At 39.1% G+C, this 25,037-nt stretch overlaps 2 protein-coding genes across 2 annotated transcripts in view; both read left to right on the top strand.

Annotated features, from left to right (window-relative positions):
- LOC115009317 (protein phosphatase 6, regulatory subunit 3) overlaps positions 1-4,931 on the top strand; it is a 10,678-nt gene extending 5,747 nt beyond the window's left edge. The window contains exons 11-14 of the mRNA XM_029433241.1: positions 1,253-1,506; positions 1,694-1,780; positions 1,891-2,074; positions 4,779-4,931. Coding sequence (XP_029289101.1) covers positions 1,253-1,506; positions 1,694-1,780; positions 1,891-2,074; positions 4,779-4,931 — 678 coding nt within the window. The remainder of the gene's footprint in view (positions 1-1,252; positions 1,507-1,693; positions 1,781-1,890; positions 2,075-4,778) is intronic.
- Positions 4,932-8,445: 3,514 nt separating this feature from the next.
- On the top strand, positions 8,446-24,088 carry ric8a (RIC8 guanine nucleotide exchange factor A). The gene is made up of 14 exons (XM_029434706.1): positions 8,446-8,690; positions 13,575-13,622; positions 15,763-15,976; positions 17,291-17,445; positions 17,554-17,634; positions 18,068-18,167; positions 18,403-18,590; positions 19,346-19,440; positions 19,550-19,700; positions 20,557-20,652; positions 20,753-20,897; positions 21,217-21,361; positions 22,662-22,781; positions 23,168-24,088. Exons 1-14 carry the CDS (start codon positions 8,595-8,597, stop codon positions 23,307-23,309), a joined length of 1,776 nt encoding a protein of 591 aa, XP_029290566.1. The 5' UTR covers positions 8,446-8,594; the 3' UTR covers positions 23,310-24,088.
- Positions 24,089-25,037: the final 949 nt, after the last annotated feature.

The raw sequence follows: 25,037 nt of genomic DNA, 5'->3' as shown, positions 1-25,037 counted from the left end.
CTGAGCTGGCAGAGATGTGTACGTGTTGGGTTTAGGCGGAATAATGGCGAGATACTGACGCACTTGTCAAAAGAGTTAAACAAAATTAATTCGATTGATAAAATAAAGTCCTATACAAGCATAGTGCATGAACAAATATAACAATCAACATTTGATACATGTATGAGTGAAGCATGTAATGTAAAGTTTGACGCAGTTAGGGGAAAGTGAGCCCTGCATGAGAATTATGCTCCGTCCTATCAGGCCTTTGAGATATTACGTTATAAAGCTCGCTAACACTGGCTGTTTGATAGGATTCAAAGCCTGTTGAACATGTGCTGCTGCGGTCATGTCAGGTCAGCAGAGGGAACATGGACTCACCCCTCCAGAGATGTGGTGTTTGGCAGGTTTGGACGTCAAATTAGCCACAGGCACGAGCTGAGTCCTCAGCGCACTCCTCCACAGCCGGGACACGATGGGCAGAGACATAGCGACGGTTCACAGCTTCTCAGGAGCACAACACGACGAGCAGGTACTGATATTGTGGATTAATGTTTGTTTTTCTCTATGTGCTAGGCGCCGTGTGTGTGTGAAGTGTGTGTGGGAGGGAGACTGTACGTTGACCGCCCTCAGGCAGCGTCGGAATTTAATTGGCTGTCACACCTCCGGGTATCTGACACCGTGACCGGAGAGCGGGACGTGTCCTCACATCACCCCCGGTACACTTCCTCAACACAGACAACACAGCGCAGCGTCCTCACTGAGGCGCAGCGTATAAGAAGTATATTTAGATAAATTAAATCGTGAATCACATGTTTCAAAGTAGTTTTTGTATTCGAGGTGAACTTTGTAGGCCTGCATGTCGTATATTTATTTATAGGAGTGTTTCTAATATGTGCAGCAGCAGCGTTTTTAATATTTTTAATTACTAAAATGTTATTTGTCTAGAACAATTCATACACAGGTCTATTCAGATGGATTAATAAAACAAAAACAGACTAAATGGCAAGAAACTGATTTGTTTGGCAACTGAAGAAACAAAGAAGAAGTAAAGATGACAATAACAATTGAAAGAATACAATTAAAATTCATTCAACTTGTTTTTTGCTATTTATTTATTAGTGATAGTGTTTATTTAGTAGTGGAAGTAGATATAGTAGCAGTAGTTACAATAGTGGTTGCAGCAGTAACTTTGGTAGGAGGAGAATTGATAGTTGTGCCAGTCTCATGTTTGGCATTTAACACCATTATTCCCTCTAAACGCGTCACTAAGCTCGCTGATCTTGGTCTGGATGCCTCCATCCGCAGCTGGATATTCAACTTCCTGACGGGCAAGCCCCAGGTGGTGAGAGTCGGCAGCCACACTTCTTTCTCGCTGACACTGAACACGGGTACACCACAAGGCTGTGTGCTCAGCCCCCTCCTGTACTCCCTGTTCACCTACGACTGTGCTGCCAAGCACAGTTCAAACATCATCTTTAAGTTTGCTGACGATACGACCATCATGGGCCTCATCACAAACAAGTGGTGAGGAGATGGGCTGTGGAAACCATATGAGGGGAATAAGTTGATTGCAGGCAGTGAGGATGATCCAGGATCTGAAATGATAAGAGAATTAAGGTAAAACCAAATGAAAGCAAACTAATAGTGGGTGGAACGCGTGATAGATACTGCACAGCTGGTGTCAGGAAAATAACCTCTCTCTTAACGTCAGCAAGACTAAAGAGATGATCGTGGACTACAGGAGACAGAAGGGGGTGGAAACCTCCCCATCCATGTTGGTGATGCTGAGGTTGAAAGGGTCAGCAGCTTTAAGTTCCTCGGCGTGCACATCACTGAGGACCTCTCCTGGTCACTTCACACAAACACAGTGACTAAGAAAGCTTGTCAGCGGCTCTATTTCCTGAGAAGACTGAGGAAGTTTGGCATGAACACCAGCATCCTCACACACTTCTACAGAGGAACCATTGCGAGCTTGCTGACGGGCTGTATCACGGTCTGGTACGGGAACTGTTCTGCTCAAAGCCTCAAATCGCTTCAGAGGGTGGTGGAGGCGACACAGCACATCATTGGCAACAGTCAAAGCATCATCAAGGTCCACAGCCACCCAGCAGACTGTTCTCCCTGTTACCGTCAGGCAGACAATACAGGAGCCTGGCTGCACCACCAGACTCAGGGACAGTTTCTACCACCAAGCCATCAGGCTTCTCAACCACAAACACACTCACTCACTTGCTGTCTGCACTAAATAAATATAAATATATTTAAATATATTTTACTTCTTATATTTTTTGTCTTCATATATGTACATACGGTTTTTTTTTGTTTGTTTTTTGTAATTTTGTAACTTTGTAATTATTGTTTAGCTCAATTGTATATAGTACTTATTTTAAAATATTTCATATATAAATATATATATATATATATATATATAAATATATATATATATATATATATATATATATATATATATTAAAATAAAGTACTATATACAATTGAGCTAAACAATAATATATATATATATATTATATATATATATATATATATAATATATATATAATATTACTGGTGACTCAATAACAACAGCTGACATACCTAGACAAGACTCTGGTATGACATGAGAGCACAACAGATGCAGCTGCTCACATATGTGGGTTGTTTACAAATAAAACATTTATAGGTATTAATAGGTAGTTGTATAGCAGTTAGATGCAATGATGGAGTAAGGAAAATCAAAACACAGTTAAGCATCACAAGACAATACTTCACACTAAGCACGGATCCATAATTATCTAGAGTTAGGGATTAAGTGAATTCCAATGAACACAGCTAGATTTCTAATAGAAAAACATGATTTATTTTTAGCCGTGTATATGCAGGAGAGGGAACATGTTATGCTGTAGGGTAAAAAAAGGTCATTTGTCTTAGCTTCAAAATTATTGCAATCCTAAACTCTGACAACTGAATCTGAGATAGATGTCTAAACTGTTGTTACAGCTGAACAGCTCTGTAAAATACAGCCACATTCATTCTGCAAATTAAACGTTGTGGTCTCACAAATACTACTTATTTCAATGTGTCACCAGCCCAAATGTACCAAAAAAATAAATAAAAAAATCTCCTCAGTCTCATATAGCCCATATTTAAAATAAGGTGGCGAGAGGAGGAACATCTGATTACTGGCCGGCTGCAGGTTAACACATGTTTAATACTAAACAGATTTTCCGACAACTTGTTTTCTTGTACATATGTGAACAAAGTGTGCTGTTGACAGCAAACCTGGTAAGATAGGGAAAGTGTGCACTGTTGCATAAACCGCATCCCTACATATATTGAAGAAGATTATGACAGCAAATAGGTTCAATAAATACAACAGATGCTAGCTAGTGAGCTCAACCCTTCTTATGTGTAGCTAGTCATGATCATACCAAGTACATCCATGTTGTTTTAGATTGAAAAGGTTGAGTTTCTCTTTCTCTGTCAATTACCTTAGCAACAGCTGTCCACCACAAGTATTGCAATTATAAAATACATCCATAATCATACAAAGTTTCAAGACTCTAAATCAAGGAATGCAATGTACCCCTCCTTGATTAGCCCCTGTATACAACTACAATAACAGTGAGACATATACCAAAGACCAAAAGCAATAAAATACGCTGGAAAACAAACGTTTACAGCTATAACACAGTGCATTATGGGATGTCACAGTCTACTAGCCACTGTCACGAGACCCAAACAAAACCGATCAAGACACTAATTAGCTACCGACAGTTGAGATAACGTTACATTTGACTGTTAAGTTCCCAAATAAAAAGACAACAGCGTTTTCATTATTTATATAAACAAAGCTGCTATAACCTTTGCAGTTATCATTTTACGGTTCAGTAATTTCCAATTTTGAGCAAACAGACTGAACCAGTTAAAGACGCAGTTTTGTTTCAGAATGCAGTAGTAACCACAAATGATGACTTTAGTTACACTATTCTCCAGTTATCCACAAATAGCACGCAAAGTGGCTGTTCTTGAAAAAAACATGACGGCCCTGTTATAACGTTAACGTTAGTTAAACTGAACGACGTCAGAAAAAGCTTAAATTCCGACTAAACATGGTTTGTAGCGTAAGGCTAACACAATCTGATCATTTAAGCTATTACCTGTCCAATATAATGATATACCACTGACCAACGTTATTTGCGTTTTGCTGGCGAAATACTACGTTAGCAGTAACGTCAGTGCATTTACATACCAGGGCCCAAACAGACCAGCGCTAACGCACCGGCTCAGGCAAACTGGCTAACGTCACTAGCTTTCGTTAGCTATTGTTAGCTAACCTGGCCAACTTAAATCAGGATCAAACTAACGTTAGGCGCTAACGTTACGTCGAGTTGACCGGTATCAGTGAGCTATGAGACTAACGCTAATTGGCTGAAAAGTTGGCCAACTAAATAAGGCTATGGCTTCACGGTGCCTTAAAACACAGATATGAAACGTTAACGTTACCCCTGTCCTAGCTAGAGGTATACCGGAGTGTCTGACAGCAGTGTTAAGATGGCCAAGTATGCTTCTTGCTAGCCAGCTAACGTTAGCCGGCTATCTAAAGACTGCTGGCTAATCGTCTCTTCAGCACCAACCAAGTGCATGGGCTGGCAAGTGTACCTACCGATAGACAACGGTAAACAGCGAGTATCCAGCATGTAGCTTATCTTGCCGTCAGCCCCAGGCCTTAACAAAACGAAAACTGACAATAGACGAAATTCCGGTAAGGAAAATAAAGCGTTTAAAACTGATTCTGACAGGCGCGAAAAGGTAGATCATCGGAGGGCACTTTTCAAGATGGCGGTTCCGTCAACTTCAGCGACCCCTTCCCCCACTACAGCTACAGCCTATGTCACTCAAACTGTCGCAGCAACACTATTGGTTGTAAACCCATCGCTCAAATCCAGTCATGAGGTTTGATTGGCTACGAGTGTCCCACTTCCCTGCGTCATTTAATCGAAGTATGTATTCTGTGGCCCGGAAGAGCGGAGATTACACTGTTTTCTTAACTGTATACCTTTAGTAAAATGTGTTTGGTCACAAAAGAAGTAAAGAAAAAAAAATTGTTTACCTCACGAGTTATATGATCATATTCTGGTAAAATATGGTTAATCTCAACATTAACCCCGCTCGCACGTTGACTTGGCATTACAAATCGAACGAACTCTCACAGAAAGAGCACGCCCTTGGCTAACCGAGAAACGCCCAATTTACTGAAGGTTACAGATGGTAGACCGTAGTACAGAATCATGAGATGATTTTCACCTCTGGTATTGTTTCCAAAGCAAAAACAAATGGAAGAGATGTAACCAAGTAAACCCACCAGACAATACTTAATCTCTTGTCCTCATGCTCAGTCAAAATCCTAATTTTAAAATATAATAAAAATGCTAACATTTTTTATTACATTATTGTATTGCAATCAGGGTTTATTGTTGTTGGGAAACAATCCATACTCTTATTTGTTATTGACAATTACATTTTGTTATGCTGAACACAATGTATGTTGTCTCACAATTAATTGTATTAATCACAATTTTTTACATTTTATATTATAGTACCCCTTTGATAACTGTGGTTATGTTATATGTATAATGCACTTACAACTGAGTATGGTAGTAATGAATACGAAAAACTGTCTGTAGCATTTTGATTTATTATTATTTAGATTTTTTTCTATTGATGATAATTCTTATCGTTTCATCATGTAGGCTTACAGCAAACCAGAGAGTGTAGTGACTGTTAACATGGTGAGCAAAGTCCAGACAACTATTTAGATAGTGAGCACAATAACCTGACTCCATGTTTAGATTAATTTAGATTAAATGCATTATATGTTATAATTTCCCAAGGTTAAGTAGCTACCAGTACAATCAAATGCAGTTTGGCATCTAACCAGGATATATGAACGTGAATGATTGTCAGAGGTATACACAGCATGGACAATAAGCCAATATGTAATTATTTTTCAAATAAATCAATTAATCATCATGAATAAATAGATCCCCAGGTAAAGAATAAACGTCCATGCTCAACAACAAACCAGTATGTAAAATACACATTTCAATAGATGTAACTTAGATATATACATTGTAAACAATAATATGTTTTATGTACAGCGTAAAAAGAAGCCAAAGTTCAACAAATACAGGTCAGAGTTAAATCGATACAGATGGTGTCTCATATGACATAGTATTCTTGTTTGCAGGAAGGGTTTAGGAGCAGTGCAAAAAGAAACATTTAGAGTAGAGCTAACATGATTTTGATGAGAAAAAGATTAACAATCTGTTTGACAGTTAAAGTAAGCATGTAATTGTGCAATTACAGTAAGCATTATGTCACTTTTTCATTGTAATGTGAGATATTAATATTTCCCTTTCGCTTTGGACAAAAGTGTCTGCCAAATGAATGCATGTAAATTAAAAGTTGTGATGAACTATTTCTTACAAGCATTTTGTGAACACTAAGCACAATTGAAGGTATTAGTCCAGTTGAATCCAAAAAAAGTGTGCATATCAAGGATTACAAGGGGTTGTCAGATTACAATCTGATGTGCCTGAAAAAGGTTCTCAAACTAAGAGAGAATATCTCTCAGTTAGCTTTGGAGCTACTACTGGTGCTATTTCATATCCAAAGTAGCAAGAGGAAAGAAGTCAAACACAGTTATGACACTGACATGTGCATGTACATTCACTTTCCCTGCCTCATGGCCTCAGAGTTGAATTCGGTAAAAAGTGTGCTCATAGTTGGGATGACACGTGAGTTTATTTACAGTATTTACAGTAAGGAAAACTTAATGTCAACAACAAATCAAAAACTCAAGTTTATGACATGAAATGAGGAAGGGTTGGCTTTGTAGATATGTAGATATTTAGATATATCACGATAATATCGTTAGTGTGAATTCTTTACAGCATACGACCCCCTCTGTCCTTAGACCCTCGCACCGTACAAGGAAAAACTTCCTAAAAGAAACCCCACAATTAAAGGGGGAGAAATGGAAGAAACCTCAGAGAGAGACTGAGGAGGGATCCCTCTCCCAGGACGGACAGATTGTAATAGATGTTGTGTGTACAGGATAAACAACATAGTAACAATACAACATCCATGTGACACAAATGATGGTGTGATCGTATATGAAAAAGATGGATTCAGGAGGATGTCAAAAAAACTTCCCGGTGCCTCCAAAAATATATATTTATATATATATTTTGCCCACAATAATCATGTAGTGAAAATATGATATTGTGACAGCTCTAGGAAACTTTTTCACCTAAATACAAAATGATGTACAGTACTCACTTTCCTCCTGAACTGGGTATAATATAAAAATACAAAATTCATCATATCAATGCTATCTCATCTGCGTCTAGAGTGACATAAAAAGGCAGCTGATGACATTAGTCTGATGGTTTATGATGTTAAGGTAATCATTATAGTATAATACATGTTTTTCCAAGAAACAGTCATTATAGATGTTAATATTTAGTTTGTCAAGACAATAGGCCTTTTTCAGACATTTAGAATTGTCATAGTAGGGAAAGCACATGTTTTACTAATAACATTAATGCTGATTCTGTCCTATTCAAGTGTTACCGCGAGATAATGTAACAGGTGCATCATGTTGGTTAGTAATGTCTCTATGGAGCTGATCTCTGTTTAATCTGACAATGACAAATTGTAAAGCAGAACCTCAATGGAAATAATACTGCCCACTCCAGCTCCTACACAAACAATATAAATATATAACCTAACACTAGACAAAACAAGAGTTAACCTAGTTTTCCGCAGCTTTAAGCTAGCGGCAAAATGAAGGAGGTGGGGCTTTGAACTTCTACCACAGATACACAACGTGCACGTACTAGGTGTGGAGGCCTCCCTAGTCAGGTATTAACTATCATTTGATAGATTTGTCTAATTATAAAACCAAGAGATTACACACCTGCGCTTTTTCTGAGGTTGTATTAAGAGGCGATGGCAAGCAGACAGAAGAGATGGAAGAACATGACTACAGTAATAAAAAAAATCTAAATAAAGAACATTTAATCAAGTTATATAAGGAAGAGAGTAAGTGCTGTTAAAATATGGGCGAAAAATAAGTTGAATTTTTTTTCCCTTATTTTGAAATTCCAATGTTGACAGGTATGCTGACGGGGTTTACTTAAAAACTCCCTTCCTCCTTTACATTATAACAACAATAATAATAATAATAATAATAATAATAATAATAATAATAATAATAATAATAATAATAATAATATAAAATATTATCATTGTTATTATAAATAAAAAATAAATGAATACATTGGAGATTGCACCCTGAAAGCTATGATTAATTATATTTCCGACCAAACGCAAATACGTTAATCGGGATAATAGTTTATTCCGTCTTTCTCTGCGACACCTGAACGCAGCACTTGGTTTACACAAATCCTGTCCGTTAATCGCTTCTCGCCGGCTCGCAGGGATCCAGACATCATGCAGTCATCTGTGGGTGGTGAATATACAATCTGAGTGACAAACACACACAGTCCTGCTCTGACGGTGCATTCAGGAAGAAGCTGCTGCTAGCGAAAATGGCGATGAAAATGGATTTAAATGCCATCATAGAGCAAATGGAGACTGGAAAGCAAGACTCAGCTTTGACGGCTCTACAGAGCTACAGCCAGGAGGTAAACATCAGGACGCACTCTCTGCATTGAAGCATGACGTTTATCATACACACATAAGTTCTGTAAATGCTGCCTGGTTAGCGTAGCGGTAGGTCAGCTACAAACACCTTTTCAGGTTAGATGATGATTATAGGGGAGACCAGGGCTGGTCGGCACACCGTAGATCTCTCCAATTCACATGCTTATTAATAACACCTTTAGAAAGTTTAAGGTCTTCATCGCATCACATTTGATAAAATTCATTTGTTGGCCTAGCAAATATTTCCACCACACACAAGAATACAGGAGATTTTAAACTAAAACTGTAATCTTGAAATAATGCTTTTTATTTCCTATCCTAGAGACGCTAAACCGGTTTTAAAGATCCATAAATTATTTGGCCTCTGGGGGCAGCAGAACAAGCTGCTTAATGTTATAATATTATTATAACAGTTACACCTCCAGCACACACAGAGCAGCATTAGCAATCTTATGGAGGTATGTTTGTGTCCATCTGCATGAAGTCAAATATTCACTTTGGCTCTGGATTTATCTTCTGTCCTGAGAACATATCAGTCTCTTTAGCTGTTAAATGCTCCATTATGCTCACCAGCTAGTCTCTGACTGTGTGTGTCTGCTCTTTGCTGCTGAGCAGGTGGTGCACAGTGGGCTAAGAGCTTTTTCTCTACAGCTCCCTGCTGATGAGAGCACTGAGACTGAACAATGAACTAAAAGATGCTAAAAAGCTCTGTATAGTAGAGGGGAACTGCAGAGTTGCTGATCATTCTCTGTGGGTTTGTCTATACAAAGCAACACCTTTCACATACCACATAGTCATTTGATCCATTGTTCATAAAAACAATCACATGGATTATTGCATTGCAGCTTTAATATGTAAATAAAAACATAACAATCCCCCACCTCTACAGTATATATTGATAGTATTAATCAGAGTTACAGTACAGTATACTGCTCAACATCTTCTGATTTGAAGTTGCTGTTGGAAATTTTGAAAATTAAAAAATGATGTTACAGGGGAAGAATGAGAGGAGTGATTGGAGTGGGTACCGAGTGTCATTGTGGTTTGCATTGTTTTAATTTTAGAGAAGACATGACTCATCTGAGATACATGGAGACAAAGATACCTACCATTCATATCTAAACTAGCAAAGGCATATGTTATATACATATACATATGACAATGATGATGAATAGTACACTGGATAGATAAGGTTTTATTTGCACCATTAGGGCACTGAGCTTTACTATCATATATTTCACTGATATTCAATTTTTAGGAGAATATTAACTGTAAATGAAAATATAGATTAAAATTTTCTTTCAACCAAAAATGCAGAGAAGGTCCCTACGACCTCTATCAACAAGGTTGGGGAAACTATGTAAACTAAACTTAGGGTAAAACAAGTTTGCAGAGAACTTGCAGCACCACTTGATACTTTGTGGCATTTTCCTGGGGAGCACTATGTCCTCAAATGTGCCGGGTTTAGTATTGGTGATTCGCTGTGCTCCCCAGTGGGAGGAAAGATGCGCTCAAGGGCTTGACGATGCCAGTCCAATGGCACACTGCAATCTTGTCTCTCATGCTCCATAATATTTCTGTCACTCACATAAACCTCCCTAAAAATCACACAAAGGCCTTTTTCATCTCTTGTTCATCTTTCCACTTTTTGGCTGGACCACAGAAAGTGGCCCCAGCCCTATAAACCCAAAAGTCTGTCGCTGACTTTCAAAATGAGTATGTGAGGACAGTTCTCAAACCTCGTCCTCAGGAGGCTTTAACTTTGTGTATACCTCCGCGTGAGGCGAGAGACAGGGGCGAGGCCCCAGCAGAAGAAGCAAGAAGTCTACGAGTGTAACCGGAAGAACACCATGAACCAAACATGGCTGCACATACAACTCTTCAATGCAGAGGAAGAATTGTAATTCATATTATACTCATATCTATTCATGGACATACTTTATCACCTTTATACAATCCCTGCTGTAAAGTATTTGGAACAACAAATGTATTCTAATGAAATGAAGGTTAAATAGTTAAATATCTTATAAATATTATTTTCTTAAATGTAGATTTTTAACATCCCCTCCTGTTTTTGAAGCATTTAAAACCGATTTGGCTTTCTTTTAAAAAATCCTCAGACATATTAATAGTAACATTAATTTATTATTTCAACTTCTTGATTTCAGTTATTTGCCTTTATCAGTATTTGTGGCAGTCATGTTCTCAGTTATGTTGTAATGAACTAATGTCATGTTCTACAGATGAGGCCTGTTTGAACTTTTGTATAAAATAAAGTTGTATTTTGATTATGGCAATAATGCCAGCTGGACAGAATAAAGAATAATAACCAACCTTGTAATCCACATTAGTTACTATGCTTTGCTCTGCGGACCCTTTACAGCCATCTGGAGGCAGCGGGTATCTGATCCGTGTGAGGTCTGATGGCGTGAACTGTCAAGCCACAATTACACACAGCAGATCTGTAGCCAAGTAACCACAGAAACCTCCGGACTGATGTGCACATCAAACTTGTCGGTTTTGATTGTTTATTCTACAGTTTCTACTGCAGTGTGAATCCACAGGTGTGTTGAAAACAGTTAATAGTGTACCATGAAAGATTGTAGATCAATTAAACCGCGACAGAGATTGTTCTGTTAAATTAGTTTAGTGTCATTTTTAAAGTCCTAATTTATTTGTGGATCATTACCAGTTTTATCTTTTATTTTCTACTTTTATTTTACGTATGGCACTACGGTGGCATTTAACTGCGGATCGTTATTGTATGGATCGTTGTCATGACAAATAAAATGGTGCACTATTACACACGTTAAACACGATGACCATCGGATCTTCAACATGTCCAATAAGGTGAAGTCAATTTAAAAAGAGTCATCATCTGTTCTTGACATAAGATTTAAGCTGTTGTGTTCACGTTTACGTTTCCTCTCACAGGATTCTGTCTGCGTCATGACAGGGAGAATTCTGTGTTTAAAGGGGACCGCACAAGTGAATGTGATCTAACACGCCCATCTAAAATGTATGATAATGTATTCTTTCAGATCCCACCCTGTATTCAAGTAAGCCCAGGTGCACCAGGCAGCCTGGCCATGAAATTACCAAAAGTGTGTTTGTGCACGGTGGACTTGACTGTGATCTGCGCCGCCAGGTTCACAAAAATAGAGCCCTCAATCTTCATTTGACTAAATACCAGCTGAGCTTCACAACTTGCTCTCTGCTAACCCAGGTGAGCACTGCTGCTTGGTTCTCTCAGCCTTGTCAGCTGTGTGGGTGTTGATCTTGAAGGCAATTGGATTAGATTTTCTGATACGCAAATACAGTCTCCTACGGCCCGGCCAAATCCTGCTCTACTAAACCCCTTAAGGGATGAGCAGCTTAGTGCTGCAGGAGACTCGGTGGTATCGAGTCTGTTATATGCCTTTCTCAGTTTCATCACTTTTCCTCTGCTGTTAGCCTGCTCTGGTTTATTCAGCCTGTTATGTATTACATTTTCTCTACAATAAAGCGTCTAAATTATTCTTTATTTGTGAGGAAACAGTCCTGACATCATAAGGAACATATACAATACACAATGAGTAAATGCACTGAATTTACCTTTTACTGATATATTGTTAAAGCTGCACCAATGAGACTTATGAGAACTAAAACTGCTGCTGGCTCAGCCTTGTGAACCCCTTTCCTGTTTTAGATGTTGCCTAGCAATGCAAACGACAGGATCCTCATGAACTTTTTTTAATGATGTTTAAAAAAGAGACGCAAGATTAAAATTAGTTGTATGTTTAAATAAACTTAAATTTAGAATTTGTAAATATTTGTCATCTTGTTGGCGACATGGTACAGTATTAACGAGATAATACCCGACCACTTTGTACGTTCCATGATTGTTATGGTAAATGGACTACATTTATATAGCGCTTTTCTAGTCTTACCGACTACTCAAATCGATTTACCACACAAGTCAGCATTCACCCATTCACACACACATTTATACACTGCTGACAGAAGCTACCAAACAAGGAGCCTTCTGGAGCGATAAAGATTCACATGCACACCGATGGCACAGCCACCAGGAGCAATTTGGGGTTCAGGATGTTGCCCAAGCACACTGACATGTAGACTGCAGGGGCTGGGGATCAGTCACAGACACCCCCTTCCGCATTCGGTCGAGTCAAACCTTAACCCCTTCGCTCTTAACCAACCAATCATGAAATGTCCAACCTGTCGAGTATTATTACTTCAACAATGGATCAAAAGATAGATAACAGATAATTATCTCTAACTTTGCACTTCCCCTCTGCTCTACATTGCTTTTTAGCATGTTGTCTTTAAACTGTGCTGTCAGCAGCCTTGTTTCCAGCAGCAGCAGTAGGCAGCTGTTTTCTGATAAATCCACTGTACACTTCAGACACAGACACAGACACAGTTACAGACTAACTGGTGAACATTTTCAATTGTTACTGTATTAAGTTGCCTTATCTGCCTATGTAAGTTGTTTTTCACTGTCTGGGAAACATTGTGGAAATAGTTTAAAGAAACTAACGTTGACTGTTAATAGGGGATGGGATGCGAAATTCAGTCTTCAGTGTCAAAATCAGACATTTTGTGCAGCCAACAGTCCACCCTGACCTCACAACATGACCCTGCTTCCTGATAAATGCTGTCACTTTTATAGTAGCAACAAACAAACAAACTTTCACTTGTTCATGATTACTTCTTGTCTATGCTTTCTTTCTTTGTTGTTACACCTTCAAGATTTACTGTATGATCTCTTCCCCGTCCTTACGGTCTTCCTCTTGTCGCTTCTGTTTTTTCTGTCTTCTTTATCTCACACCTTTATTTGTGCCTTCTGCTTTTCCTTCCTTCAGATGAACCACTGCTTCACATTCAGTAAGGAAGACGCGCAGGACAGAGAGGTATTCCTGACATTCCCAACCAAACACTGAGTCCTGCTCACTTACTGTTGAACTTTACTGAGTTGAAGTTTCTCTTTAAGGTTATTTTCCTCATTCTGGCTGGTCAGGACTTCTTTGAGACAGAAAAGAGAGACTTCTGAGTCTTGAAATGCACTTTTTTAAAGAATATTTTTAAGGACATGTACATTTTTGAAGCTCATTCTGTATTTATTTAAAATGTGTAAGATCTGTACATCTATATCAACACAGAAGTCACCAGTAAATGAAAATGTAACTCTAGCCTTTTCTAACACTATCATCAGTCTCTCTATGCTTTAAGCTGCTTTCACATGATCAGCGGTAAAACCGCTCTGAGCTGGCTGTGCTGTACCTATGGCGAGAGCGCTGCCGCCCGGCTAGGTGGAAGTGATGCCCTTAATTGCCACGTAATTGCGCTCAAAGTTCAAATTATTTCAACTTTAACCTCGATTATCACTGACCTTTTAAAAAGCAATCAATGAGATAACAGCTGTATGAGGCAGGCAGGGGAGGTAACCCTAACTACAAAACTAACTAGCTGTCTTCACAGCAAGGCTAGTGCATAACTAATAAATGCTTATGAATGCTTATGCTTCCTCCTTAGAAAAACAGAGCCCACAGTTTATCTACAACTTGCAACAAGTTTTTTGTCCTACAACCTATAATGAATCCTTAAGGACACCAAGACAGCAGTGAGGACGCAGCTGCTCTTCCCAACCTTCTGTATGTTCAAACTACAGCAACAATGAACATCTTGTGTAGCATCTGTAAACGTGTTCCAGCTTCTTTCTGATGGTCTACAGTGAAATGTCATTAACTGACCAGCTGATGTGAATATGAATATACTATTTACTGAATTTGTGAACGATTTGTAGACGACACTGGCATTGTCAACAAGGACATGTCGAAGGTTCAAAATCTAACTTCACCTATTCAAGTGAGACCTGACAAACCCAAACAATCCTTTGTCAGTTGTAGAGTATAAACATTAAAATTATGAATGACTTTGAATCGTTTCATTTAGTTCAGTTCAAAGATTCATTGCCACTTAGGCTGAAATTATGTTTCTCTGAACCATGACGGGTTACTGAACGGGCCTACTGGGCACAGGCCCAGGGGCCTAAAGGTGTCAGGGAGCCTGACTTACGTGTCGCTGAATAAAATACACAAAGCGATCACAAAGAGTCGCAAATGACCACAAACATACACAAAACGACTACAAACGACCCAAAAGAGAAACAAAACAATTACAAAGATGCAAAACAACTAAAAACATACACACAAGGAGATGCAAAATGACCACAAAGTGAACCAAACCAAATCAGAGAGATGCAAAACAACCACAAAATGATCACGAGGATGTGTGAAACGACCTAAAATAGACACAAAACAACCACAGAGAGACACAAAACAACAACTAGGAAAAGTAAAATGCTTATAAAATAGATGGAAAATAACCACAAGGAGACACAAAATTACCACAAAGAGACCCAAGAGTGACATGGCAAGGCTGCATTTTACAAACCCCTCATTAGAGTACAAGATCAAGTATGCTGGTTGTACAGGCTCGCAGAGGAGTCAACAAACACACCTCCCACATCTCTGGAACATAGACCTGAGCATCAAGCATGTTTACTGGTTGACGTTTTTGAGACCGCAAAGGATAGAAATGGTGGTTGTGTCTAGAAGCAAAAACGGAAAGGAAAGTTAGTTCAGGTGAACTTATGTGCCATTGTGGGCCTTCATTATCTAATAGACATGTGCACACATCGAACATTCACATACACACAGACTGTAGCACGTTATTATGTTAGACAGCTTAGCTGACGGTCACGACGTCAGCCACAAGATATAAGCCACTTTGAAAATGTTTTAATTGTCCCGTGACTGTCAGGGTCACTACTGCATTTACAAAAACAGAAAGATTCACAAAGTTATTGGTGAAACTAACAATTGGAAATTCAATTCAATTCAAAAATATGGTTTGCAAAGGAAAATATTTCAGAACTGGCATTTAAATATTAACATTAATTATTGTGTAGTAATTTCCAAATGATGTTATTTATACGATTCAATCTTAATAAATAAAAGTCTGACCTGATATATTTGTTGTGTGATGCAGCTTCTGGGGGAGTTGGTGCTCGGTTTCCTGAAGAGGGAGTTGCAGCCTTCATGTCATCTTGCCTGTCTCGAAACGGTTCGAATCCTGTCCAGGGACCCACGTTGCCTGGATCCCTTCATCAGCCGCTCTGCCATGTCAACTCTTGCCCGCTACGCCGGCATTGCTGTGTTCAGTACTGCCACAACTGCCCACAGCCAGCTGGTGGAGGGCCAAGGTAAGTCCTGCCCACTCCTCAGGTTTCTCCAAGCTTTCAGACTCAAAGGCGTTTATCCTGGTGCTCCTGTTTGTATTTGTATATTTAAAATGCAATTTCTCAATTTAAAATGTAACAGACCTTCATTGAAGGAAAAAGCGTATTTTTACGTTTCAAGTCTTCAGTTTTGTCCCCCCATTTTATGCTTGTAAAAACAGTGATTGGTGACCTACACTCAGCAGCACTGTCCCTGACTAAAACCAGGATTATTTAATTGTTGTTACTGTATGTTCATCCTTCTCGTGAGTTGTAAAGATGTAAGATATCTGATGCTTGCATTGGGACCACTGAGCTTTTCCCTCGATTTTAAAGGTTCAATGTGTAATTTGGAGCCACCTGCTCCAAAGAAATAGAGGGCAGCATTTCACCTCTAAAATGGGTCCATGCTATCTAAATTTCCAATTTCTTATGTCATCTGTTATGAAAAAAAGCCTCCTATAGTATGTTAACCTATGTTTGTATTTAGGTTGTATTCAAAGTTTTAGAGCTCTAGAGTTCATTCTTTATATTGTGTTATGTATCTATAGCTATATCTCTCTTCTAATGTTGATATAATTACTGTGTATTTTTTACTGCTATTCCTGTCTTTCAGTCAGTCAGTGGGCAAGAATCTGTAAAATTCCACTAAACTGCTGAATCTCTGAGAATAACACTGCTCTCTTATGATCTTAGTGTGGGGCTTAGATATCTGTGTGTTTACTATAGCACTGAGGTACGGTCCGCGTAATGCTATGTTACGCTGGTTTGACGCATCCAAAGTGGAAGAAATGAGAAAGAGACCCGCAAATTCTAAAAGATTTATTTGACGTATACTTCCACTTTTTAGTTTGGCCCATGTCCCATCCGCTAACATGGAGGGGGTGGGATTTATGACCTACACTGCAGCCAGCGATTAGTCTTGGCCATCATTAATAACGCTGTACCCAACACAGTCATTGCTAAGATCTAGGAACACAGTGACATCACTAAAAAGAAAAGAAAAATATATTTATAATTAGTTGCTGATTTGAAAGAATCCTACTATGCAAACACTTGGGTGTTTTTGAAACCCATATAACAGGGCTAAAGTTCACCCATATTAAATGTTTGCTGTATGTTGCTCATAATTCCTGTGTGTTCATGTAGATGGTGTTACACGGTGTCATTTACGTGCTGACAGTGCAGCACAAATTTGTTCTGGAATTACTAAACAAGCAGCTCGGTTTATCCTTTTCTTCCCAACCTTTTATAAATAAATATTGTGCTACCTGACTTTGACATTCTTTGTCTTCCTAGTGGAGTGTGAGGGAGGAGAGAGGGAAGAGGCAGCAGAAGTCTCCAGCGAAGTGGTTAAGGAAGCCTCCCCTCCTTCAGAAAACTCTGACCAGGAAGTGATTGTTGAGGCTCTCAAGTCCATCTGTAACCTCCTGCTACACAATGAGACAGCACAGGTCAGTTTACATTTACATGAATTCATCTGATTAGAAAATGTTATTTGCTTGGTGATAATATAAAAAGTGTATCTTTGGATGGATGATTGATGGATGAACAAATGGCAGGTGGTAGCAGCAGATCTACAGCTGATAAAGGGTGTCGCAGAGAGGCTGAAGCAGTGTCATGAGCCCGTCTGGAACCATGAGGTACGGATGTCAGTTAGATGTTTTAATGTGGGTTTCAAATGAGTAGTGTGAGCGTTAACCTGACAAAGGTTAGAGGAAGATTGTAGTTTGGTCACATATTGACTAAGCCAACACATGCTGTCTAATGCTTTAAGTTAACTTTTCTAATGCTTTAACCAAGTGTCTGATTTGCCTAAACATACCCATACAAACAGTAAAGCCTACAATGTATCTTTGCACAATATGAACATTATTTTTAAGGGAGATCGGGTTACACTTTTCAGCACAGGTGTCAATACAATAACTGAGTTTGGTACAAATACCAAAAAAGGGCCATTCTTTTGGTACTTTACAGTCTTTGATGCAAAACATTTCTACCAAATAGGCACTGAGGTTTGATATCCAGCCATACTATAAACAGGAAAAGATAAAGAGTGATCTGCTCTCTGTCCAGGTGCGTTTCTTTGACTTGCGCCTCACCTTCCTGCTGACTGCCCTGAGAGTGGACGTCAGGGCACAGCTGGTCCAGGAGCTTCACGGCATCAGTCTGCTAGGTAACTGATTTCCTGTGTAACCAGTGTAACTACTGCCCTCAGCTTTCTCACCTTCCAGACCACCGAAAGGATGTTCTGAAGTCCAACAACTCATGATATATATATATATATATATATATATATAACAAGACATGAAAAAAATACCAAATGCTTTTTGTAAACAGAAAGTACAAATGTACTAAGTACTAAGTTAAAGAGCATAAGTATATAACTTAATTTCCTGTTTATATTGTAGGCAACCAGTTGGATGCCACACTGGATCTGTGTTGGCCAGATACATTGGAGACGGCCAGGGCGGGGTTAGCGGGCGTCCCGCCTGAACAGTTACCCCCACTGAGCCGGCAGAAGACAGAAGTAGCCATGGAAATACTGAAGACACTCTTCAATATCACATTTGACACGACCAGGCACAAGATTGACGAGGTACTTAAGAAAATGACACACAGTAGTTTAGCCATATTGTTATCATTATTATATTAATAATTGTGATTTCTATTGTCAAAAGTCAACATATTATATCTCCTGTGTGGGTACATCCAGGTTACTGAATCTTCTGTCAGTATAAACACACTGGATGTGAGTTACAGACATCATAAGTTACGTGATGTGGCGGGTGTTGAAGAGTCTACAGCCTTTCCTCAGCTCTGGTTTAGAGTTTAGCGTGCTAGTATAGTAACATTTAATTGAAACATGCTACTTAGTACTTAGCACAACAAAAGCTTAAGCTGAGGCTGATTTAAATGTCATTATTTTTCAGGTATTTGGTCATAAACCAAAGCATTGGACAAATTGAAACTTTGACCTGATGATGTCGCTCGGTCAGAGGATCATCGAAGTTATAACATTTATCTTGGGGGGTACACAGTTTTGTGCAAATCCAACAAGTGCATTTTTTTATATTTTACTCAATAAGTAAAACATTTGACCCTTTCATCTCCAAAATCTGTAGAATGTATCCTCTGGAGATGGTAACCCAAAATGTTAACCTTGTGGTGGCTCTCGATGAAAAGTCAGGGTAATAATATTTCCTTGTTTTCAATATTAGAAAACAACAGCAACTTAGTCTGTCAGTTTCTTCAGCTTGTTACGCACAAGCAAATGTAAAATATACAGAGAAGACACTAATTTACAGTGATGAACATGTGACCAATATGTGTGTGTAACGTCTGTGCGTTAAGGAGGAGGCAGCAGAGTACAGACATTTGGGAGCTATACTGAGACACTGTCTAATGAGCCATGCAGACGGAGAGGAGCGGAATGAGGAATTCCACAGGTAGGACAGCACACACTTCACTTGTGCCTGTTTTTCTGTACATTGATTCATACAGTCATTGCTCTTACATGACGCTGTCCCCCTAACTCGCTCCCACTCTTTCTATCAGCCATACTGTTAACTTGCTAGGCAACCTCCCTCTGCCCTGTTTGGATGTACTGTTGATGCCCAAAGTGCAACAAGGCTCCATTGAGTACATGGGGGTCAACATGGATGCTGTCAAAATGCTGCTGGAGTTCATGGAGAAAAGACTTGACCAGGTAAGACTCTATGTGTATGTGGGTTTAATAGCTCCAATACTATAATAATGAGTGAAAAAGCATGAATCATAACCTAAGTTACATGCAACAATGGTTTTAAATTGGGGCACAATAATATTGATATAACGCGTGTTTGGATAAAAGATATTCATTGCTTATTTCCTGGGAGGTAAATGAACACAGCCAGGCAGACTGCGAGTGTATAATGTTTGTCACTAGGTGGCGCTGTATGTTAACTGATGAATGGTGTCCATGTGACTCTAACAGTAGCAAAATAATAGTATGACATCTGGCTGCAACAAGTTGCTCGTTACAACTCTCAAATACAAATACTTTTGATAAGTGTACTTTTTAATGATTTTTTTTACAAGAAAGCTTGACTGTTCTATTAATACACTAATAGTCAGCGCACCAATAAAAAGACGTGATGGACCATGTTCCTGACAGACAGTAGTGGAAAGTTACTAATTACATTTACATTGTAGTTGGCAGGCTGTAAACAAACGTCACCGATCACAGATTATAGACAAACGTTGACATTACTGTAGTTGTATGCCCAAAGTTTCAGGTTCACTGCATTTCAGCGGGATTTGACAATTTCATTAACTGTAGATTTGTTAATTGTTTGCACTATTACATATATATTGTGCTCACACAACACTTGTGCTATATATATATATATATATATATATATATATATAAAGTTGTGTTTAATTATATTACAACCAAATAACATAGAAATAATCATATCTTTTCTCTATTTACATGGATGTGTTTGATAAAACTGACTTGTCATTGCAATGTGGCTGATTTCTTTTGTATTTTTCCTGTTTAATGAAGTGTTCTTGACTCCCAGGGACATAAGCTGAAGGAGACCCTTCTCCCATCACTGAACTTGCTGACTGAGAGTGCCCGAATCCACCGAGAGACCAGGAAGTTCCTCAGGTCCAAGGTCAGTTGTGGACTGAGGAAAAGAGAATACATGATGAAGCGATGAATTATGAGTATTGTTGTTGTTTTGATGTCTCGGATGTCCTTGTGTGTGTGTTTAGGTGCTGCCCCCCCTGCGTGATGTGAAGAACAGGCCAGAGGTGGGCAGTGCTGTGAGGAACAAACTAGTGCGTATTATGACACACTTTGACACCGACGTCAAGGACTGTGCTGCTGAATTCCTCTTTGTTCTCTGCAAAGAAAATGGTGAGGGAAATGTTGCTTTGTTGATTGTTTTAATAAGTCATTGCAATTGTTGTATGACTCATTGGCTCGTTGGCTCACTGTGACATCAACCATCTCACCGTATTCACATAATTTCAAAACTACCTATGGTTAATCAGATATGTAATATGACTTAAATCCCATTCCGATTGGATTAAGGTCTCTGACCAGCGATCAGAATGTAAGAGGTTGAACTGGATTTGGATTTATTGACATTGCGGTAATATAATGATGTCTTTTAAATGTGTAATGTTCAAATACTGCCATATCAACTGTGTTCTATGTTCTCTGCTCCATTCAGTTTCAAGGTTCATTAAGTACACTGGATACGGTAATGCTGCAGGTCTGCTGGCTGCCAGAGGACTGCTAAGAGGGGGCAGAGACTCTGGGATCTACTCTGAAGATGAAGAGTCTGAGACAGAAGAGTACAGAGAGGCCAAAGCCCAGTCAGTACCAGCACAACACTGTCACCGTAACTCAGTGGTTGCACTTTCTCCACAAATGAAACTGTGTAGCTCTAATTACTGAACTTGACACATACATTAGTGTAGTTCTTGTGTTTTTACCAATGATCCACCCGTCTGCTGCTCATTCAGATCGGCTTCACAGTGGCAGCAGGGCAAAGGTAGTTCAGACATCCTCCAGGTCTTTCTGCAGTGTCCCAAAGTATTACCAGACTAGATGTATAACCCGGCCCCCACCATGTTCTGGGTCTGCTCCAAGGTCTCCCTTGCCTGGAATACCTCCAGAGGGAGGTGTCCAGGAGGCATCCTGATTAGAGACCTGAGCCAGCTCAACTGGCTCCACAGGAGCAGCAGTTATTATTTTCGTCACTAACAAAAGCATTGCAGCTATGTGTAGGATAGGTATGGGTTAAAACGTGAAGTGAACGGCAACTCCAGAGCTCAGGCTCTGCTACCTCTGCTCCACAAAGTCTGTTCTGAGAATTCAGACACAGTTCTTAATCGGTAGAAGAAGTGAATGATCGTAGAATTTTTTTGTTTACTAGGTCTTTTTGTCAACTACCCCTATTTCCTAAGTTTGTTCTAGAGCCATCACTGCCCAACTATATATAAATATACTATACTCTATACTGTATATATATATATATATATATATATATATACTGCTCTGCCTCCTGCACTAGCTCTGGGACTTTCTACACCAGAGTGGCGATGTCCATAGAGCCAGTTGTCTCAGCCTGCATGCAGTGGCCCATGTCATTGACACACCTCTGTTCCTGGCTGAAACAAAGCTCTCTTCCTCTCCAGTCCCATGTTGACCTACTTGATTCACATTGATGATACAGCTGGGTTGACAGCAGGGATGACACATTTGACATCACTAAATTAAATGAAACAGACAAAATAAAACAATATTTAAGTTGGTTGGCAGCGTCCATTCAGCTGCTGCTCATATAACATGATCTCATCATCAGCAAATGGAGTCTGCACAACTGTCATATGTCCAAATTTCCCTGTTTTCCTTCGTAATAAGAACTTAAAAGTTGAGTTTCAAATTGTTATCATGACCTGATGAATATCACGTGATATGATGAGACAGCTACTTAATAGACCTTAAGGTGAGATTGTTTTAGTCATGAGAACTTTCCAAGGCCAAGAATGAACTTTGATCAATGTTAATTTGAATTTAAGTACTCATTAATTATGCACATCAGCTGCTTGATTGAAAAAAATATTGTTGCTGTATTCTGTTCCTTTGATATTTATCTCAATTTCTTTCCAGCATAAATCCGATAACAGGAGTTGTACAAGAGGATCAGCCCAATCCCATGGAGGGAATGACAGAGGAACAGAAAGAAATTGAAGCCATGAAGCTGGTCCACATGTTTGACAGACTGTCAAGGTCAATAAAAGCAGGACACACACACAGAGACATACATACACGCACGCACGCACGCACGCACGCACGCACGCACGCACGCACGCACGCACGCACACACACACACACACACACACACACACACACACACACGTACTGGTCAGTTTAAGATCAACAGTACATTCTAACAATTTATTCATTTTAAAATTGTTGAAAGCCTTATATAAAGGCTATTTTCACATTTATAATTGAAGATTTTACTTATAAAGACAATACTGAGAATCAGATGCATTTAGTGCCAATATCTTTCAATTATTGATACTGCCACAGTTTTCAGTACTCCGTGCTGCAGACTCAGTCTATACTCACACATGCACACATTATTACATTTGAACCATTTCTCCCTGCAGGACCAATTTGATCCAGCCCATGCAGCTCGGTATGGACGGGACGATGAGAGAGATTCCTCCAGAGGATCTGCATAAACTGGCCCACAATCCTTTGTTCCAGCCAGAAGAGCCAGCTAATTCAGACAGTGAAGCTGAGGCCTAGCAAACATAGAAGCATAAAGCCAGAAACATATTCAATTCCTGTGACAGCCGTGGAAGATCTGTCTCATTACTTTAGATTTTCACGTCACACGGTCCAACCTGCTTCTCTTTATTAGGTTAATAGGAGGTGAATTATTAATATTAATAATATTAGTTTGTAGATTAGTTTACTTCCTACCATACATTTGTTTCAAATCATTTCATTACATGAAACCAACTTACTATGGAGCACTAACAGCCCCAGAGATTCTAAAGTAAAACATTACAACAGATATTAAACCTCTTCACATCAGGGTATCAGGTTTGTAATTGTTCATTCAAGGATGGTTTCATGTAGGTTTGTGAGGTCGACACGTGACAATGAGTTGTCTGACGACAATGTTCCTCAGTCAACTCAAATAAACAACAATCTCTAAGAGGCTCCTTCTTTTGATTTGACAGCTGATTTCATCCACATGTGTGAACATGTGTCAAAAAGTCATGGAAATTCTTGGAGACCCTATACTTGAAATGGTTGAACTTTATGTACTTACTGGATGTTGTCAAAGCCCTTCATTAACATCAAAAGTATAGATTTCTTGATTTATGTTGTCTTCCAAAATATAAAACACACACATTTTATTTATTTATTGTAATTTTACTTTCCCTGGGGACTGACTGATGGTTTCCCTTAAATTCCTAAAATTAGCACCCAACTCCATGTTTTGAAGTTTAACAAACACAAAAAGACAAAATTAATTTTCTCTTTTCTCACAGGCGATTCTCAAATCTCAGATATCGGAGCATTCCAATAAAGAGACGTTTCAAAACAGTCCCTGTATACAACTTCATCACCATATGACCAAAACATCCCTTTGAATAAGTTACAGTATCTGCAGCCAGTTCAATATGATAATGAAGTGACTGGAAACAGATGGCTCTCTGGAAGATGGAGAATCAGTCTAAAAACTGAAAATGGTCAAGAATCGTGATGTGATTTGTAGATGGTGAAATATGAATAAAGCATCAGTATGGTCCTTTAAATCATGCTTCTCTTTAGATAAAGACGTGTACAGCATCCACACACAGATACAACACAGCCCCTCATGACTTGCTGTTCTGTCATTAATGGGATCAGTAATAAGTCACACTTCATGCTTCAAGTGTTACAGTGTGCCTGAGCTCTGTGTGTGTAGGCCATCTTTGATTGGTCATTGGTATTTCTTCGTCAACTCAATACACACTGAATGCTGTGGCCACTATGTTGACCATTCCTGGCTCCAAACCGAACCAGAAACTCTCTAACACAAAGCAGGAAGGTGTGTGTTGGTATGGTCCTGGTACATTTATTTAATATGTCTTCATTACCAGCATGTGTAAAAGGACAGTGGCAGCATGAAATTATATCATACAGTTTGCAAAACACAAACTACTACCAGGGCAACCAGCTGAGGTCACCCTACACCCACTACAACATATTAACCCAGATAGTTTTGATTTGACTTGTTCAGTCTGTGAGGTGTTCACCTTTGAGGGTGAAAGGAATCTGGTTTGTAATCCGTAAAGCATTGAAAATGACATTTGAAAAGCTGTCTTTCCAGAAACAACATCCAGTTAACGTTACTCGGGACCTTCGCAGAACTTACTGTCAACACTTGCATTTAGAACCATTTACCGCAAAAAAACAGATGAAAACTAGTCTCTATTTGAGATTGAACTTTGTGTCTAACACTGTAAAAATCTTAGTGAT

The sequence above is a fragment of the Cottoperca gobio genome, chromosome 6 (assembly GCF_900634415.1).
Source record: "Cottoperca gobio chromosome 6, fCotGob3.1, whole genome shotgun sequence".
In the NCBI taxonomy this organism is placed as follows: domain Eukaryota; kingdom Metazoa; phylum Chordata; class Actinopteri; order Perciformes; family Bovichtidae; genus Cottoperca; species Cottoperca gobio.
The sequence above is the reverse complement of the archived record's forward strand: the minus strand, read 5'-3'. Positions and strand labels throughout refer to the sequence as shown.